The sequence below is a fragment of the Pygocentrus nattereri genome, chromosome 2, assembly GCF_015220715.1.
Source record: "Pygocentrus nattereri isolate fPygNat1 chromosome 2, fPygNat1.pri, whole genome shotgun sequence".
In the NCBI taxonomy this organism is placed as follows: Eukaryota; Metazoa; Chordata; class Actinopteri; order Characiformes; family Serrasalmidae; genus Pygocentrus; species Pygocentrus nattereri.
This window is the reverse complement of record NC_051212.1, coordinates 48,852,891-48,874,724: the sequence shown is the minus strand read 5'-3', so window position 1 is coordinate 48,874,724 and position 21,834 is coordinate 48,852,891. Positions and strand designations below refer to the sequence as shown.

General features: G+C 40.6%; 1 protein-coding gene across 1 annotated transcript in view; it reads left to right on the top strand.

The window, feature by feature from the left end:
- The window catches only part of epha4b (eph receptor A4b), a 189,112-nt gene that overhangs the window by 152,723 nt on the left and 14,555 nt on the right, over positions 1–21,834 (top strand). The window contains exon 12 of the mRNA XM_017700284.2: positions 20,987–21,048. Within this exon, the coding sequence (XP_017555773.1) occupies positions 20,987–21,048 (62 nt within the window). The remainder of the gene's footprint in view (positions 1–20,986; positions 21,049–21,834) is intronic.

Below are 21,834 nucleotides of genomic sequence, written 5' to 3'. Positions count from 1 at the left end.
TGTTTTAGCATCATAAATATTCAGTGGAATGCATATCAGTGCCACAGTCTCGCACCATTCCTTAATTCTTTTTTCCTTTCTTTCACACTCTTTCGTTCCCCTCCCTAATGCTGAATGCTAATTCTGACCTTTTGTTAGCACTGGTTCATATGGTTTGTAGAACTATTACCCGTGTAAATCAAGCTTGCTTTCCATTTCAAATAGGCAGATGCTGCCTAATTGCCACCCTTTCACAAGTAAGTGGTGTTTTTAATGCATTAAGGATAGTGAGGAACGCAGTACGGGCTGCTTTAAAACGCAGAAAAGATGTGAAGGAGAAGTTTAATTGCTAGTAATGAAGGCTAACGGCTCCTGTGGACCTGCAACCCGTGGTGAAAGTGTGGTGTTTTGTCATGATCCTAGGAGTCTGAGGCTGCGAGATGTGAGATTGTGAACGCTAACGATAAACTATTCTAACAAGGATTACTTATCAAATTTTTGGAGACACTTTTTTCAGAATGTCTTTAATACAGTTGAGTATATTTTATTTGCTACTTTGCAGTGAATCATATATAAAAGACCACAGAATTACAGCAGCATGTATAGTGCTTACGTAATTGGTGTTTTGTGTGAGGAAGTTCAGCCTCTATGTGCCTAAATATCCACTCTTCAAGCAACCACAGCGACATCTGTACAACTGGACATCACCAGGTGGAGATAAACAGATTCCATTCAGTGGACCAGGAGATGGAAGAGCTCCATTAGCATTACAAAGAGATGATCTGGAGCTGATTGTGGAACATGAGACCATCACACTTCCAAAATAAAACCTGGAGAACATACCGCCTGTCTTCAAAGAAAACATGAGGAATCCAATTCATATGTTGGACTTAACTGATGGTACCTAAAGAGGTCATCAAAAAGAATTGGAGAAAAACTGAAGAACGAAAAGGAGAAAGATAAGAATGGCCAGTGATACAATGCAAAACAAAAAAAATGGGAAAAAATGCAAAAAGGAAGGAGAAAGGCGAAAGCTAGAATAATGAAAGTCTTCTAAGAGATCTAAACAGTAGTTCCAAAGCCTAGGATGCAGCTCAGGGAGGCTGCATTTCTCGACCGCTGTGTCATAGCAGAGCCTTCCAAAGTGTGCAGTCCTTCATATACTGTCTAAAAATGCAGACTACATTTGGAGTGATTTCAAGGACACATCACATGTATCCTTCCAGGCCTTTGGTTACCCACAGTTCTCTGCACACTTCGCAATCGAGCTGTGGGAGAAAAAAAAAAAAAACACTATAAAAAAGGCCGAAAATAAAGATCTTCACATCCTTGAATTCGTCTATGTTGTCTTGTACAATGTAAAATGACTGATTAATTAAAGCGTTTGTCCATATATCGTGTATATATGTAGTTCATCAAACTACATAAGAACATCTCCATTTCTTCAAAGAAAACAAAGAGCAACAAACACAATGCAACGGGCTTCATTTTCTCTCACCAGTTCCCTCATGAGTTTCACGCCATTCTGGTGACATCACAACGCAGCTTCGTTAGGACTGTTCCCTTTGTCCAACCAATAAGCTACTATGAAGGAGTCTTAATAGAGAACTTGTCTTACTGAGAACTTGCACTTCCTCAGCTCCAGCCTAGGCTTTGGAATGCAGCTAGTGAGTTCCAGAGAGCAGCCAGAAAGGAGGAGAACCAACGCTGCAACAACATCTCTGAAAGAAACAGAAAAAAAGGAATTTTCCAGAATAAAAATAAGTTTCAGCCTTGAGTGGTTATACTGCAAGTCGTCAATAGACAAATCATAACAGATCGACCGAAAATAAAAAAGATACATGTTGCACAGAAGACCCTACAGTGCTACAAGATGAAGTTGGACAGGCCCTGAGATCATTACCCAAAAAAAACGGTGGAATTGCTAACATTGCAAGAGAAATACTGCAGTGTTGCAATGATGTAAAACTGTGAAATATCATGACACACATAAATCTATTTTATATACTTAAGCTATTGTTGTAGGTTAACAGTGGCTTATTATACTGGGATGTTCCTTTACAATTAAAAAGAAATATTTTTAACAACCAAACTGAATCTGAAATATTTTATTGTGCAAAATAGTAAAAAACAAATCTTAAACGTATATACAGGTAACATTATGACAGTCGTGCTTTCTAACATGAGCCTTACAGGTAAATGTTGTTTCACACCCATTTCTACAAAGCTGAGGTTGACTTCTTTGGCAGCTTTTTGTTTCAATTTTCAGTTCCACCTTAAGTAGAGCAGGTGCCTAAAATGTAACTGCTGTACCATTTAAGGTGGAATGGGAAACTTGGAGAAGAAGCCAAGCTCGGCTGCAGCTTCAGTTTCAGATCTTTTTTTATATATGGTTTTCTCGTGCATCAGACGCTGGAATTTGGAAGCTTATTCATGGCCTATCCATCATTCTGGTGTCCATGTTAGGTTAAGGCTAACTTAAAAAAATATATATATCCGTTCCTTTATTTCCACTGTCTTGAAAATAAAGCAGACTGCTTCAGATGCAACAGATTAGACAGTAGGAGGTGTTGGGGGGTCTGTCTCGTTTTTATTTATATGAAGCATGACAAACATCCCTGACTCAGACATTCAGTTAAAAGGGATAACGTTAATGTGGTTTCGTTAATGTGGTCTGTGCTTGTATCTGGGGTACTGGTATTACCGCTATGATGAAACTCCTACTGCTACCACAGGTGTTGAAACGCTGAAAAAAAGGAGCATAATGGGGGGACTGGAAGAGGAAGGTGCAGAGAGAGAGAGCAGTGCGGAGGTCGATGTGTAGAAAAGCAGACGTGTCAGTGCATCTATATGTGGCTGGGGTGTGCGGGGGCATGAACGCACGCGTGATACAGAGCAGATGCAATTTCACACATGACAACCCATTAGGTCAGTGGCTGGAGGACTGAGGACAGAGCGCGAGAGAGAGAGCAGATGAGAAAAGAGCATCAGCGCAATAGGCTTTTCCTGTTCACCCATCTGTAACAGTTTCAGCTCGGTTTAAAAGCGGCAGCGTGAAAATGAACCCTTTAAAGTCCACAGAACTGTTGGGACGGGATTAGTTTTATATGAGGAGGTGGGGTAATGTACAATGCTGTGAAAAAGTATTTGCCCCCGCCTCCGATTTCTTCCATTGTTGCATGTTTGTCACACTAAATGGTTTCGCATCCTCATACAAAATGTTACCCATGGCAAGGAGAACGAACATAAACTACAGTTTTTAAATGATTCAAAGATGTGCATCACCCTTGTGAGCAAGTACTTGCCCCCTTAAACTTGGAGGGACCAGTCTTTCACATCGCTGTGGAAGAATTTTGTCCCACTTGTCTTCACTTATATTCAGCCACACTGGGGGGCTTTTTAGCACAAGCTGCGCATTTAATGTCAGTTTAAGGTTCTATTAAGGTGCAGTCAAGCCTGTTTTCTAGCTAGTTAGTTGATCCCAATTGTCAGCTACATTTGGTTAACTTCAAATGCTCTTTATTCATTTGAATGTCGTAAGCTTATACATACTGTGACAAAATGAAGCACATAACACAGTAAGGCACAAATATATCGAGGCTGTTTTGCACAATTGCACAATAACAAAAGATAAATGATGTAGGCTTATCTTGAAATATTGACTGAGTGACTGAGGGAGCAGTTACTTTTAAAATAGGGCCTGTTAGTGTTGGATAACTTTTCTCCTTAAGGAAATGAACAGGTCCTTCACAAAACTCTGTTTGGTCTTTGCTCAGTTTGTGTTTGTCTTCTATTTAATGACCAACTGGCACTCTTTCTAAATTCTAGAGATGGGAGTAGCTACTCAGTTTACACCTCACCGTCACACCAAGAGGTTCCCTATGCAGTGTGGTCAGCTGATCTCGAGAAAAATTCTAATTTAATCCAACGGCCTACATGAAAACATTACGTAATTGATTACATAGTGTTACATTAAATAACATACATTCGATATTCGGCATCAACACTTCTGACCTTTTTTCTGTTTGTTTCAATTTTAGAAACTACATCTACAGTTTCAATAGAACGTCTCCACTAGACTTAAAGAAGTCACGTTTTAAGGCACATAGGACTAAGGACGGTTAAGCAGTAAGATCTCGATGGTCAGTTTTAGCTTATGGAGCATATCTCCAGTAATCATTTTAGGGCTCCTTCAAGGAGTAGAAACTATGCTAATATATTAGAAGGAGGGTTTTTTAAGCATAGGCATGGAGGCGTAATTGTGTGTGTGTGTGTGTGTGTGTGTGTGTGTGTGTGTGTGTGTGTGTGTGTGTGTGTGTGTGTGTGTGTGTGTGTGTTTCACTCACAAAACTGTGTATTGCGCAGCCCCAATCATGACTCTTTTATCCGAATAATGTTTTAAACCCTCACTCGGGCTTTGATTGCCCCATTCTTATGCAGATTGCTGCGACACTGAAAGAAAGGCTTGAGGATGGCCCTTTCATTTGCTCCTCTTGTCACTTGTCAGAAAGAGAGAAAAAGCAACAAAAAAGCCCTGCTGAGCCCTGTTTTAGCCTCCATCTTTTTATATGTACACCCAAGAGTCAACTAATCCGGCAACATTCAATTTGGAGGCAGCCTGCATGCACCGCGCTCCGGTCAATAACGTTCTTAGTGGCACTATTTTGGGCACTTTGTCATTAGTGCTTTGTCTGAGATGGCAAAAACGGAAGCTTGAGCAGCAGGCAGACCTTGAGAAGGCTTCAGAGTAGATCTGAAACATCGGTACTGGAGCCCATGTGGGCACATGTTAATGGATTAGGACCAAGTATATTAACCCAGATTCAATTCCAATCTTTTGTACAGGCAGATTTGCACCATTGGTTATTGCTATTTCTACCACTGCTGTAGAAGCAGCATAGACAGCCAGCCCGCTAGAGTAGTGGCCACTTATTGATTGAATTATTGATAATTGTAGATATCAATATAATTGTCTATATAGATATAATTGTCTTTCCATTTTCCATTAGTATTTAATATAGGTCTGTAATATCTAGAGCGGCAGTGTTTCTGCTGTGGTTAAGCATCACAACATGGTTAAAGTATCCACACTAAAAATGGGAGTTACTCTGCATTTAATGGCTCATTCAGTGCATGTCAGAGCATCTTGAAGTACAGACGTAACATATTCAAGACACAAGTGAAGTAATTGTAATGTAGCTTGTTACAGTCACCATGTTTGTGAAGCAAAATCATTACTTAGCACATTATAACATAAAATAATGGCTATCACAGCAAAGTGAGATTGAAGCCAAAGTTTATATTCTCTTATATTCTCTTTTTCTCCTTTAGATTATATACTGTTATGTTGGTTTTGTAGTTTACATGGACATAAATTAGTCCACATAGCAGGAGCACTAACTCTGACGTTAAGCTAAGACCTCTTCACTCAATTCTTTGACATAAAACAGGACAAAAATAGATATCAAAATAAATGACACCCACACCTACAGCAACTGCAAGGCTTAGTTAAGATTATATAATTACTGAGTACCTGGGCCACGAAGCATATAGTTCATAACTATATTTGTCTGAAAACAGTGATTAAACAGACTACAAGGCTAGTAACCCTTTCAAATCTCAGGCCTATTACATTATAAGACTTAGTACTCAGAAACTACAGGGACTTCAATGCACACTGGCTGAGCTATTCTTTGACTGTAGAAGTGTGTAATAAAACTTTGGGCCTGCCTGTGGGCATTTAAGGGGTAAATCTATCAAAGAGAATAAGAAGCATTTAAAAAACCCAAACTGCTATGGTCATGTGGTCATGTGGTGTCTGTTACTAGACTAGCACATCATTGCTCATTGGTCAAGGCTTTTTCAGCATGACAGCATGGTCAATGACCAGTCGCAAGGCACAAATAAGCCGGCATCCCACATAGCCACCCCAAAACCGGAAGCAAACACGGGCAGATCACAATAATCACATCTTTAAGATGTCAGATGTGTAATAAAAGAATACATCCTAAACATAACAATCATTAGAACTAGCAGCCTAGTTTATCTGACCTAATCTGGAAGTGGAATCTGCATTATCTGCAAATGCTAATATTGATATGGTCAAATACTCAGTATTAAAGGACTCAAATAGAGGCCAGGACAAAAAACCTGGACCAGGAGTCAAAGGTCCAGCAATGTAGGCCTTCTCTACCTCCATAGGCCATAGCTTGAGCACCGAATCACTGCTAAGTACATTATATGTCGTTCTGTTAAAAAGCTATAAAAAAAAGAAGAATCGATAGGACATTGGAGTTAAATAACAGTCCCTTTTCTTCCTGGGTTGCTTGTCTTACAAGCAGGACGTGGGAAAGGCTGCTAGGGCGGCAGCCTGTTCGATATCTCTTTAATCCTATGAGTTACTTCCCTATAAATCACATCTCCTGAAGCCAGAAATAAAATAAGTCATTGGACATGAAAATGAATTCCTTTTTAGGGGTCGCTGTTAACAGGGAGGCTGCTGCTGAAAGAGAAAATAGGGTGTACAAGGTGGCTATTTTCTGGACCATGACTTTAACGCCTGTTGTAAAATCAATAGTCCATCTGCAAGAGCGGTCATCTTGCTGGACGATGAGAGAAGATGCCTATGTTGGTTTAGCTGGTTAATGGGGTCCTGCTGCTGAGGCATGCACATATGCACACATACATTTCCTGGCTACTTTATTGCAAGCCCCACGTTGCAGAAACCAGTGATGAATGCATGCGTACACCTATATTGTGCACCTGCATAATAGGTGGAGCTCATAAAGCCGCAGATGAGAAGGGGTTTCTAATACATATATACTGTAAAAAAGGACTATTTACAGTACTTGTACAGTGTAATAAAATGACACTGCTTCACTGTATTTGTAAATATTGTGTTGTTTTCCCCACACTTCTGTATTTCAAATTATGCAAATTATATGTGGTCTATATCTGAGGGACCTCACTTTGGCTACATTACTTAATAGAATGCATAAATATGTAGGCAGAAATGACAAGGTAAGCATCACGTGTGCAGTTACATGCACTTAAACCAGTAAAAATGCAAAGCTTGGAGTAACAAATGCGTATTCATTTTAACATTACCAGATTTACTACTTAACTGAAAAAACACAGAGAAAAAAAATCACTGTAAAATTACAGTCAGTTACTTTCACTTTCACAATGATTTCCTGTACCGTATTAACAGTAAAGAACAGTAGAACAGCAAATTTACTCTCACATCATGTCACCTGACACCAACTGTGATGTAGATGCATTCTCAGTGTTGCCAACTCCTCAGTAAGGAAAGTAGCTATCGGCGGTCCTAAAAGTCGCTAGAAGTAGCTAAATGATGTCATCGCCTAATTTGCATAATAGACCATTATTTATGATTATTTTAGTATTTGAAGCCGTAGAATAAAGGAATAACGTTGTGGGAGAGAAAAAAGTGAGTAAAAACCACCCTAAATATGTTAGAACTACAAATGAACTCTGAAGAAATGAACTTCTTCTGTTGATTCTTTTCTTTTTTCGCCTTTGAAACAGGCCGTCACTTCTCCAAATAACTGTTTTTAGTGCTTTGTCTAGACCCACATTACATAAATCATTTTTATGTAAATTACATAAATCAGTTTTGTCCTGTGTTGTTAAATGTTAGCATATAACATTTAATCAAAAGACTGTTATGGGGTGGAACTGCTGCTCTACCCTCAACCCTCCTCCTTTATCTAGGCTTGGTACGGCAAAGTGACCTTAAAAGAGACATTTTGGCAGAGGTACTTAGTTTTTTTTTGGTTTCTTTCTCTTTTTTTCTTCAATTTTTTAATATATATTTTTATTTATATTTACATCCCGCTCTGTAAATAGGGGGCGGGGTCATCGGCGGCGTTGGGCATGCGCAGTTCATGTGCAGTGTGGCCGTGGAGCGGTGTGGCTCTGCTCTGACTGTGAGACTGAGCACTGTGAGTTGTGGGACGGGGCTCACGGCAGCACCCGCTGCTTGCTGAGGACAGTAACTGAAGTCGCTAAATTGGCAACACTGATTCTGCTGCTATTGTGCTGTTATTTACTGTTAAAGTTGTTAAGTAAATTACTGTAAAATTACAATTACTTTCACTTTACTTTCAAAGAGATTTAGTAACCATATTAACAGTAAATAGAACAGCAGCTACTGTGACACCTTGTATGCATACTGCTGTACACTTACAACAGTAAGCTGTATTTTAAAATATGGAACATTTTTGCATAACTGTACTGTAAAAACTATGTGGTGCTCATTAGCCAATAATTTACTGTAATGTAAGAAAAAACTTTTAATTCTACCAAATAGTTTTTTTTACATAAAATGTCACTGTTTTGCACTGTACCTGCAGAGAATATATGACAGAAAACAGTTGAACTTTGCTTAGAATTTGCACAAATAATGGCAAAGCCTCACATCTGGTGATACAACTAAACATATTTTTGTTTTGTTTTGTTTTTGTCAACAGTGTAACAAAATTTAAACAATAGCATAAAATAATCACAATAAAAACACTTTTTTAATTTAAATGTTCACACTTTTTTATATAGAAGTCCCTGTCATATTCCCTAATTCTCCTCAGTCATTTGCTGTGTTATTACAGAAAATATCAAGATTAGTTCATTTCATAGTCAAAAGGTATATAAAATTACTATTCAAGTATTGTGAAATTTGCCTGACCACAAGAAATGCTGAAATGCTTCATCTCCAATATTCAGACAGCGGCTGCTTAATACTGCACCTAAATCTAACATTTCCACTGTTATTGTTCCATAGCAGCTAATTACTGTAACATTTGATGTTTTACCTCGTATGAAAAGAAGCCTGACCTGCATCTGCATTTACAGAAATGTGAAACATAACAGGATAACAGTAGATTACTGTAGTTTTTGCTGTCACTTTCTTTGCAGCGTACAAAAACAAACACTGAAATACAGAGGAGATCTCTGACCGTGCTGCCTCTCTCGTCTCTCTCTAGCTGTCCATACAGTAAGATAATCTTTGCTGTGAAGCTCGCCGCAGGCTCAGGTGGCGTGCGGTATTGTGTTGCAGCGATTCGGGAGCCAGGCATCATTTGCCTTTGATTACAGTGGGCCCAGTGTTCCTGTCAGGTACTCATTTTCCGCTGCACTTAGGTGTAACAAATATCTGGGTCAGAACGACTCTGGCGGGAGCGCATTTATTGAGCAATTTCCACCCGCAGCTACGTACACATTCCGAGCGCCTCCCTGCATCTTTGACAAAGCTTCGCTGCGACAACTTTGTTAAAGTGCGTATGATTCTGAGCCACTGCTGCAGATATCAATACACCAGCACACCTGGAATTACAACTCCTTCCAGCAGAGCAAGCGACAGCTCAATATTCTCAGCCTGCAATTCGCTCAGACCCACCATCCTCGGTTACCATTTCTCGAGTCAGAAGCGGCGATGAAAAGTGGAAAGTGTGCTTTTTTTCATGAAGGGAATTTCACTTTTACAACGGCCAAGGCAGCGACGTGTTCCAGCATGAAATACATGTATCCCATAACTCAATCATATAGAACCTTTCACGTGTAATCATATAGCCTGATTCAGTGTGCAGCGTTTATTACTGCCCTGCAGTGCGGTGTATGTCATTTCCTCTGTGTCAGGGCCTGGATCCTACGCCTATTGAGGGGCTGTACTTCAGACCATCCTGGCTCAAGCTGTAAGTGAGAGTGACTTCTGTTTAAGGCAGTTCCTGCAGTGTAGGATTGTTAGTACAGTCTACAGCGATGCCCCATCTGATCTAAAAGCATATTTTAACATTTGTTAAGCAGTGAGGGACGTTTTCAGAAGATTACTCTATTTTTAAAGTGGTAAACAGCCCTATAGCCAACTGTACTATCAGCAGCGCCAGTTGCCTTTCAACAAAGCACAAAAGTGGCTCACAAAATAGCATCATATCAAACCATGTCAAAAACACTGAAAAATACACTGAGAAGAAAATAACTGTAAAATTGACCTTTACAGTACATTACTGAACCACATTAACAGTACATAAGAGAACAGCAACTGTACTGTGACATCACTTCACCTGACATCACAAGATGCTGCTGTGTACTTACAGTAATAAGCTGTTTTTCAAAATATAGAAATCTGTATTTTTACATAACTGTAAAAGTACTGCTTACTGTAATATAAGAAAGACAAAGTGAATAAGGCAGAGAAATACTGAAAAAAACCAGTTTCACACTTACAGGATATTTTACTATGATTTGAATTTGAAGTCATTAAATGTTGTTGCTGTGTATAGATTTGTGGACAAATACATTCTTTGTATTTGTGCCTTTGTTTTTGTAAATTGAATGTAAATGTAATTCATTACATAAATGACTATTTATTTATGTAATGAATTACATTTACGTACAAGTGTACTCATGGACTAGGGCTGTCAAAGTGAACACATTAAAAACACGCTAATGAAAAATCACTTTTTTAACACCTTATTTCCCCAATTTTCTCCCTAATTTAGTCCTATCCAATTCCACTAGTTAGGACTCTCCCAATCACACGATACTACCAGTGCTAGGAGGGCAAATGCTAGCACAGGCTTCCTCCGAGACCTGTGATGTGCCACCACAACTTTTCAAACTGCCGCTCACGCAACTGAAGCCCAGCTGCAGCACAATGTGTGTTAAAATGATTGGATCCGCGATTGTAGCCCTCTTGTTCAAATACAGCTTTTAAGTGGCTTTTAAAGTGATGCTTTCAGGACCCTCGGTGACTAGGCTGGACAGTTCTAGAGCAACAGTACGGTGGTTGGTTAGTGTAGTGGTTAACACCTTTGCCTTCTACACTGTAGACTGGGGTTCAATCCCCAACCAGGGCAAGCACCCTACACTATACCAATAAGGGTCCTTGGGCCAGACTCCTAACACCACCTTGGCCTACCTGTGTAAAATGATCAAATTGTAAGTCGCTCTGGATAAGAGCGTCAGCCAAATGCCGTAAATGTAAATGAATATGTAGAGTACCCCTCTAGAGCCTTCACTGTAACAAGAATCCACTGGCTGTATGAATGAGAACCAGTGCATATATGAAATATGAAACTATTGACTGTATATGAAAAAAAGCTGATCAGCCACTTCCTTAAGTGCACCTCTTTGTTTCTACACTCTTTGCCCATTTTACCACCTCCACTTACTGTATAGGTGCAGTTTGCAGTTCTACAGTTACAGACTGTAGTCCATCTGTTTCTCTGATACTTTGTTATGCTGGTCAGGATCCCCACTTGGCTGGTGGGTCATTCTCAGCCCAGCAGTGACACTGATGTGGTTACGGCGTTAGTGTGTGTTGAGCTGATATGTGTGGATCAGATACAGAGGGTTTTTCTGTGAGTGTGTGTGCATAAATGTGCGCTTGTGCTTATCTCAGCCTTTTGGATCTCATTGGGTAATTTGCCATGTGAGACGTCAGGATGACAGCTGTTTGATTGCAACGTGAACTAAAGGGGAAATTAACAATCCCCCTCAAGGATGCCAGAGATTAATGTCAACAGTGAAGCGTACCCTCTCACATTCAGAGGTTTCTTTTTTTGTATGTCAAGAGTTTTTGAGCTGCAGAGCAGAGGGGCTGAGATGTTTAATCAGTGTCTAACGCAGAGTTAAACAGGTTTATTGGCCGTGCGCGACTCCCCGCACGCAACCGCGAACCACCGGTGCCCTTTCGAACCACTTAGCTGAGTGTTTTTGATAAAGAGGTTTTAAAAATCAATGCCATTTTCACGAGAAAGCCTGATAGCTTTCTCAGATTTAAAATGAAACATCTCTTTGAAAGACAGAGCTGAAGCTTGATTAAAAACCCAGAGCAAGTCTGTGTGAAGTACGAGTGTCACGAGTTTTTGCCCCCGATTGTGTGTCCATTCTAGTATTGCAGGCAGTGCACATTTCAAATAAATGTTAGCAAATCGAATGTTAGCAAAATATGCAAAATTGCTTTACAGTGCTGTTCAATCACTAAAGTGACACACTCTGAGCTGATATGAGACATTGTTGGTAACGCTTTCTATGAATGTCACGTTTTTATCAAATATGTGTTTATAGCATCTGTAAACACATATATAACATGTTATACTTTATTCATAAAGCATTATTAACATGGTTATAAATATTTATAAAAATGAATTACACTGAATTACACTTTCTAGCTACATTTATTATCCATCCATCCATTTTCTAAGCCGCTTCTCCCTCAGGGTCGTGGGGGGATGCTGGAGCCTATCCCAGCGGTCATCGGGCGGGAGGCAGGATACGCCCTGGACAGGTCGCCAGTCCATCGCAGGGCAGACAGACAGACACTCACACACTCACACCCAGGGGCAATTTAGCATGTCCAAGCAGCCTGACTGCATGTCTTTGGACTGTGGGGGGAACCGGAGAACCCGGAGGAAACCCACACAGACACGGGGAGAACATGCAATCTCCACACAGAGAGGACATCCCTACACTACAGTAGAGTAATGCTGATTTCTGCTAGCATTCTATTGGATATGCAGTGTTGAGTCAGTGCCAGGCTAACGGTGGTGTACATTAACAGTTGTGTACATGGACTTTCCCACACTGAGTAAAACACTGATGGCAGCTCTAGTTTAAACTCTGACATTTGAAGCCTGTAATGAGCTTTATTGTGGATGTTTTATAGTTTCAGTAAAAGTGTTTGTCTAAATATTTATGGCTGTGTTTATGATGCCTTAAGAATGCATTATAACATGTCATGAATTTGTTTATAGATGCTTACAAATGTGACTGTCGTAGAAAGTGTTACCACTTTTTTTTAATTACCATTTTGTAATGTATCCACCTTATTTTTCACATAACCACTGTTTCGAGATTATGGCTGAAATATCTGGTTGGGGCATGGAAGTGTTGTTCATTACACTGTGTTTAGATGAAAGACGGATATCTTTGCTGCAGTCAAAACACGGGCACTGCAGAGGTTACAAGTAGCAGCCGAGTTTTCACTTTCCACTTTAAAAAGGCAGTTGAATCCAAAAGAGTAGCGTGAGTTTGTTGAATTACCAGGTTTTAAACCACCAGCCGCAGCTTTTTCATTATTTGCTGCACCCCTCTGCTTCTTTGTTTTCTCCGTGTTTAAGGTTCCAATGAGTAAAAAACATACAATGAACTAAATAGAAAACCAAAAACAAGCTATATTTTTCACAGAACATTGTGAAAAAGGGGGATAGAGCCGATGTGGCCTTTTTATTTGCCACCTTCTTATTCAAACTTCCATTCCACCTACATGCTGCTGTAGTTACATTCTGTCGCTGGTGCCCTATTAATGTAAGTGCTGCATCATTTAAGGCGGAATGGCAGAGTCGAATAAGAAGCTGGCGAATACAAAGCCAACCAGCCTCATGAAAAGAGGAACAGGATAACATCCAACTGTTCTGGATTGAAAGCTTGGTTCCTTTTGAGAGAATTGAAAAAGAAACTGAAAATGGTTTCTTTTCAAAGAATTATGACTGCAGTCATGATTTTCTAAGTATATCTCACTGAGTTTTCTCTCACCCATTATTTTGTGAAATAAATAGAGCTGAGGGTAAAGTGCGCTGGAACATTAGTCAGCTGCTAATCATTCGTCAAGCTATCCGATAACTGAATTTTCATGATATCACTAGAATATCTGACTCGAAAAAATTAGTAAACTACATTGAGGATGGTTTCGTCTCTGCTTGTTTCCCTTTGTCTGCCGATTCTGGTGCTGTCCTGGTTAAGATCCAGTGGAATCGAGGTGTCAGCACCATTGATTTGAGCAGCAGGAGTCAAGAGTCGACGTAGAGTCCAGAAAACCCTGCACCCACAAGCCACCCCACCCACAGAGAGAAAATGCTCAGCTAGTTCTAAACAAGGCCTTCCTTGATGCTGAGTTTCACTCATAAATACGTCAGTGTACGAAAGGAAAATGACTTCAAATTGAAATGGGACTTTTTTGTAACTATTAAAATATGCCTGGATAAATTTCAGGGCCAAGCCATTCAGTGCATAATTTACATTTTTATGTACATAAAGTAAATTTTTGACATTTTATTCTGTAATTTGTAAACGTTTACAAATATTTTTCTGTCCTGGAGAAACTGCATCGTACATCATTCCTCAGTCAAAAAGAAGGGAAAATAAAGCTGACTGACTTTTTGACTTTTGAGATTTTTGTACTGATATTTATTTTTTATTTTCAAACATTGTTTTTCTTTTTTTTTTCTTTCTTTTTTTGGTGAGAAAGCCTGATACCTTTTAGATTCGAATGAAACCGTCTCCTCTGTGATCCCAGAGGTGCAGCTGGGTAAAAAGTCTGTAGCCAGCGTGACTGAAGTCAGCGTCTTGGGAGGCCGTCCAATCTGAGACCGGTCCAGCCACCCGCTCTCTCAGGATCAATGTCAGTCAGAGGCATCTCATGCCTCTCTGTGATAAAGCAACCACACACACATGCACACACAAACACACACACACACACACACAAGGTGACATCAAATGGCCGCCCGCTGCCGTTTCGTCCTGGGAGCTGCGCGTGCGGCACTTCGGGTCAGCTGACAGCTACATTACTCTGCCGCCGAAAAGTAAAAGGGAATTGGATTTTTTTCCTCCTTCTTAGCTTGAAAGGGGAGGTGGGGGGTGTCTGGCAAGACATTTATCATGGTGAGATAGTGATTTAATTTGGGCTGATGTACAACTAGGCTGGCCGCTGTGGAGATGCTCTGGCAGGGCTATTGACCTCCCCTCAACACAGACATACACACACACGTACGTACAAACCCGACCTCCATCTCCACAGCACATATCCCAGCATTCCAGAGCGGAGACAGAGCAGATTCGAGCTATTCATCAGCTTCGGCATAGGCAGTATTTACACGTCCCTGAGCAAGAGACATGGACAATAGTTTACAACTCAGCTGTGGCATCTCTGCTAAACACATACGAGACAGAGCTGCAGGCACCATCCACTGTATCTGTATGTCTGCTTAAAGCAGTGGTTCAGCGAAAATGCCAGAAGTAACTGATCAGCCAAGACATGTTTGGTATAGGCTTGTGAGATTGTGTGCAATATAATATCATCCCGACCCGTAGCCATCAGCAGTTAACAATAGTAGGTTGGGGAGGGGTGGCAGACCACTTTTCAAAAGAAAGAAAAAAGAGCCAAGCCAAGGAAAGAGCCAGGAATACTGACTGCAGACTGCAGGTCCTCTTAATCGCTATCTGTGACTCCTTTCTCCACTAACCTTTTCAGCACAGTAACATGGTAAACTCCATAGTAGTGTTGTATTCAGAACCATTAGAGGCAAGTTTGAGTCAAGACTGACACCTGGACGCATCCTGTCAAGTAGTCGAGTCGGAGTTGACACTGAAATTAATTTTTCAGATTAAGGTTTTTTCAGAATATAAAAAAATGTATTTGATTGTACATTCATTATCATATATTAGCGACCCTGACGGAGAAGCGGTTTAGAAAATGGATGGATGGATGGATGGAACATCTATTTTACAATATATTGTAAACTTTTACAATATACTGTGTATTTTACAAAATGTCGGAAGAAAACCATGAAATTTACATACAATGTCAAGGGCAATAGGCATTTTCAAATTATGCCAAACAAAAAGTGAAAAATGTCAAAAAAAAATTTAGATACAAGGTTTTGTTCCAACTGCGATAGTATATATTTTACAATACGTTAAATTTATAAATAACATTAAGCCTAAAAATGTGATTATAGTAACATTGTAGTCTTTACATTGTTACTTTTGGAAGTAAATTACTGTAAAGTTATGCTCTGTCCCCCCTTTTCTCTAAAACTTGTTCACCACCTAAAGTCAACTGAATATAAACCAACCAACATGCATCCCTTTTTGTTTTCAAATAGTAGTAAGAACATTCCTTTTTCCCCTCAGGGAGTGTTTGAATTTTGGAACCACTGAACATCTACAAGCAAATAAAACTGAGTTAAGCCTCATAAAAAGCACCGATTAGATGATTTTAAGATTTTGTTGATATTTCATTGTGAAAAGACCACCTTACCCAGTGACTGAAACAAGGCAGAGTCAAAATGATCTTAAGCATTAATTTATGGTCTCGAGACCAATCTCAGGACCAAGACCAGATTCGAGTACTGCAGCACTACGCCAGAGAGAATTTAAACCATCCAACTTGATTGGCAACCATGTTGATTCACAATATCAGTTCACTGTCATCAAGCCTGATTTGTTATGTGAAGTCTTGCTCTGGAGCTACAAGGTTAATGTAATTTAACCCAGTTAATGAAAGCTTAGACCCAACCAGTGAGCACTGCGCAAACTGCAGGCCTACATTTCCACACACTTGGGTTAAAACACATCGAGTTGTTGAGGAATCTCAAATAAACAGGTTTCTGACGCTGTATGATAGTGGGATTTAAGCTTCAGTTAGCTATGTTAGCTCCAGTGCCGATCTAAAAAAAACATGTCTTGGCTACATTTGTGGTAAGCGTACATTTGACTTTCGCTGAACCATAATTGTAGTGGGGTGATGCCTGTTTACAGAGTCCAGCCTCCAGTAGATTGGCCGTCTTTTCCTGTCATGTTGGCCTTCAAGTGCCATGCTGTCTCTACTCATCGAGCTCACAGGCCTGGCTTTTTACGCCTGCCTGTCCTAGTGTACTGATTCATCATGGCACTGTTTTCCACACTCCACTGCCACTGCTTAACCAGGGCAGGCGTAGCGTGCCACGAGAATCAGACATTTGAACATATGAGCTGCCACATTAGACACACATACAGCCCCAGCGGTCATGTTTGGATTCGTTGTGTCAGATCGAGCTATAGCAACTCATGTCAGATGCAAAAAATTGTGGATGAGGAAGCTTTGCTTCCTCGACCTCAGAGTGAGATTAAATTAGATTAAAGCTGCTGGGGAGTGAGTGGGTGATGGCAGTGTGTTAGTCACAGTTACTAGGAGTTGTCAATATAACAATATTTTACTGTGACATTATGTCACAATACGCTTTTCTGAGCACATTGTGTAAATTGAATACTGACCAGTTGCATGTTTTATTACTGAGAGCATGATTAGTCCTGTTTAATTGGGTTAAGTGTGGTGCCGTATGTGAAACGTCAAATAAAAATCATTCCATCCCTAAAGACCTCTAAAGCAATGAGGAGGTAGGAAGAATCAGTATGAATAATGAGTTAAAATAGCCATGAATGGCTCTGTGGTCAGAAACTGCTGATAAAGTACTAGAGGATGGCAGTACACAAGTCCCCACAGAAGACCTACATGGTCATAACCATACAAAAAGCTTGGGGCTTCTGATAAATTGGCCAGGGAGTGCATCGATTATGAAACCTTGAATTAAATAAGAGAGTACTGATCTGGCCAGGATGCCCAAAAGCATCTTAGCGTAAAGGTAGTTCTCCAGTGGTGGAGCAAGCATCACAGTGAACATCTCTACCAGTTATGATCTTCTGAACACCAAGAACCGTTTGGTAAACTACATCCTGCTTTAACATATGCATGTTGCCTTTAACAAATGAGGTTTTTAACATGAAGGACAGTAGGTAACCTGTTGACCCTATAAAATCTCAGGCTTGTTACAAACTAAGGCTTCTTTTACAGTAACTACAGGGAATTCAGTGTAAACTGGAGCAGCTATTCTTAGGTAATAGAAGTGTAATGAAACACCAGTGGACCCTCTCCATTTAAGGAGTTAACCTGTTCAGCTCTAAGTTACAACCTGTTATCATGTCGCTGTTGTTGGATCAAAACCTTGTATGTCCATTTTTGTTTCCATTCCGTTTTTTCAGTTTTTGAATTGAAGTGCTTGCTGCCCTTGTCAGTGTTGGTAGATTTCATGATGAATGGACCAAAATTATGGTTCCACTGACTTACATTAAAAGACAAACAAAAAACAATAAAAAACAAACAAAAACGTTTGTTCCTTATTTGCCACAGGTTTGTTCCTTGGACATGTTTGTAACTCATTTTCACTTAGAAAATCAACAAAGCAAGTCATGTGGCTGGACATGTTCCTACTAATGTGTTTTCCTGTTCAGAAGGGTAGTTGAACTAAATAAATATTTAGGTATTTTGAGCTTTGTTAGAACACGTTCTTAACCTTTAAAATAGTTGTAAAACACTAATTAACAGCACTAATTACTGATGCTATTAACAGATAAGAGCAGATTTAATGGTAGAAATTGAGTACAGTTTGGAAGAAGTGTAGGCTGTCAGATAAACAAGCAGCATCTGGGTTTCTAATAAAGTGTCACTTTTGTGTGTATCTTGCTGTAAATGCAGGTTGAGGTGTTGCATCTTAATTTAATTGCGTGGCTGTGTGTGTGGATGTGTGAAAAGCTGACGTCTCTAAGGCTTCCATCCCATGATTAGCTGCGAGAACAGCGTGATGTTGCTGTCTCGGGAGGGACCCGTGGGTCTCTAAGGCCTCTGAAACATAGACTGTGCTTCACGCCTGGCTTCCATCTTGTGATTAGCAGTGAGAATAATGTAGTAATGTTGCTGTCTCAGGAGGGGGTGTTTGCGTGTGTGTGTGTGCGTGTGCTTCTCGGGTTAATCAGTAGATTAACACTCGGCCTGTGTGTACCGCACGCACCATCGACTGATTGACGCCTTGTTTCCTCGACTAGGGCCCGAGGCACAGCTGTAGTCATTTGTAACACAAACCAGGTGCCTCGTGGGAAAGCACGGCAAGTGTGTCGAGATTACAGGTGAAGTTCCATTCAGCACCTGTCACCTGTCACCTTTCTCCATGTGTAAGCCCCACCCACTAGGACTTGTGGGCCATGTTAGCTGTCAATCAGCACCGTTAGCGTCCATCAGCTCAATACAGTTTGGCCTTGGCTAATTAAGCACTGCTGCTCCAGCTGGAGGGCTCTGATGAGGATCTGTCATAGTGAATAATGGGGTTGTCCTGGAGTGGGAGGAGCGGGGTCCGGGCTTTAGAGCCCCCTTCCCCCTTTTCCGTAGTATCCCACTGGTGCAGGATTAATGATGCCATTACTGTGATTTATATCTGTGTGGCTTCCTGGAGGAGTAACCTTTTTTTGTTTTTCGCTAGACAGTGTTATAGTGAAGTCGTTCCTAGTCCTGGCCCTGGTGTACCCGTATTTTTGTTATTTTCTCTTTCCTTTAGATACAACTAATTAGCTAATTAACACATTAACAAGCCCTTTGTGAAATGAAGTGGGTGTATTAGAGCGGGGAAAACTCTAATATATGCAGGATAAGAGGCTTCTCCAGCACCCAGATCGGGAAACACTGTAATTCTGGTAGGCGATCTGATAGTGTTTTCGGCATAGTAAGGCAAACACTGATACGGGAATAATGGGTCAGTGGCAATATCCGATAATGTTTCCGTCTTTATGAGGTAGAAATTCAAACTCCACTCTTGCTTGAAGGCGTTTTTCTGTGTGAGGACTCATCGCTGGGGGTCTGAAAGGATGTGTAGCTGTCAAGAAACCTTTGCTGAGAAAAGTAAGTATTGGAAAAATTGCAAGCTCCTGGTGTTTCCAGAGCATATACTAGTCACCCCAGTCCAGACATCAACATCAATGAATGCGTTTGGGATTACTCGGATCATGAGAAGCAGACTATAAAGCCAACTTCTAAGACTGAACTTGGGAGGTGTGGAAAAATATCCCTGCAGAATTCTTTGATAATATATTTTTCCTAAAGCTGAAATGACCATTTTTATGCTTAATGACCATTTTGACTTGAAATGTATTAAATGGAGAGCGGTCTCTGATTTTTGCTTATAGCACATAAATTATTTTTAACGTATTTTAAATAACACGTTATTTTGCATATAATATAAATGATACACTTTTCCAAATCTATCATAAGTACTGTCAGTATTTCTTGAACAACTACATGTATCATAAAAATACATTTCAACATTGAAGCCTATAAACAACAACCAGTCTAAAACAACTACATAATAGATTTGGCTAATATGGCAAAAATGTAATATCACGATATGACAAAGGTTTTACAACGCACAATATTTACTTCTCAGACGTCCGATAAGTTGGAACAGACAAAGTAGTGCCAAATTAGTCAACATTTCACACATTGCTACACTAAATCTGATTAATCTAATCAGGTCTAATTAAAGTCTCTTTGTAGTCTTTGAGTTTTTGTATGCTGAAAATGTCCACTATATACTGAGAAAGGCATAATTTATCACGATAATGATAAATGTTCTCACATTGGTCAGCCCTTACTACATAAACTGCACTAATAACTGATTGATGCTAGATCATGTACACTGATCAGGCATAGCATTAAGACCACCTCCTTTTTCTAAGCTCATTGTCCATTTTATCAGCTCCACTTACTGTATAGCTGCACTTTGTAGTTCTACAGTTACAGACTGTAGTCCATCTGCTTCTCTGATACTTTGTTAGTCCCCTTTCACCCTGTTCTTCAATGATCAGGACCCCCATGGACCCTCACAGAGCAGGTACTGTTTTGGTGGTAGATCATTCTCAGCACTGCAGTTACACTGATGTGATGGTGGTGGCGTGTTAGTGTGTGTTTTGTTGGTACGAGTGGATCCGACACAGCAGTGCTGCTGGAGTTTTTAACACCTCAGTGTTACTGCTGGACTGAGAATAGTCCACCAACCAAAAATATCCAGCCATCAGCTTCCTGTGGGCAGCATCCTGTGACCACTGATGAAGGACTAGAGGTTGACCAAGTGTGGACAATGAGTGGACACGGTGTTTAAAAACTCAAGCAGCACCGCTGTGTCTGATCCACTCGTACCAGCACAACACACACTAACACACCACCACCACGTCATTGTTACTGCCATGCTGAGAATGATCCAGCCACCCAAATAGTACCCGCTCTGTGAGGGTCCATGGGGGTCCTGACCACTGAAGAACAGGGTAAAATGCCTTAATGTATCGCAGCATTATTTAACCCATAGCGGTAACCGAGTTGTTTTTTCCTCTTCTCTTTTACTGTCCACAGGCAAGCCAGTGATGATAATAACGGAGTACATGGAGAACGGATCCTTGGATACCTTCTTAAAGGTGAGTAGTGTTTGATTTCGAAACCCAAAGCTTCCGTCTGGCCCAGAGCTGGAGCAAAGATACTCTTCTCAGGCTTTAATTGCCTTAGGGAAATTCCAGAGCACGCGAGCGAACATTGCTCAAGGGGATGACCCGGGACACTTGCCCTGAAAGTCTGTTACTGTGAGGAAATTAAGCAGAGAATAGATGCCTGCAGGAGACGACACAGCTTCATTCGCCTCATGGCCCTCGAGGGCAGCTCCTTTCCTGTTTCGAGTGCGTGCGCCAGAGAGATAATATGAAGACTACAGCCCAGCGGAGGGCTAGAGAGTGAATGAAGTCTGCAGATTTGTAGCGAAGCTAGCACACTCTCCACAAATCTGTCCAAACATCTCACGCGCTTTGGGCTTGGATTTATTAGCGCCTTTGTCACCTCGGACGGATGAGGCTCGTAATTTTATTACGCGCTGGACAGATACGTTTTGCCTCTAAGTGGACGCTCGCTTTAATTGCTCACCCTTTGAGCAAATGAAAATGAAATTTGGCCCAAAAAAAGGCCTGTCTGAAATTTTTTCGATCTTTCCTCAGGGTAATGAATGCCATAAGTACCCCTTTAGCCCACATAAAAAAAGCTAACATAATTATGAGTTGATTTTTACGGCTAATATCTCATAGCCCCTCCGCCTGGGCTACATGTGTTTAATTAGAGCGTGGATCAATTTAGCAAAAACAAGCCCCCCACACTGTCGCTCGCTCTCCATTCTTACAGTAAGCACTGCGGCTAGATTGATAACCAAACTCTGCCGG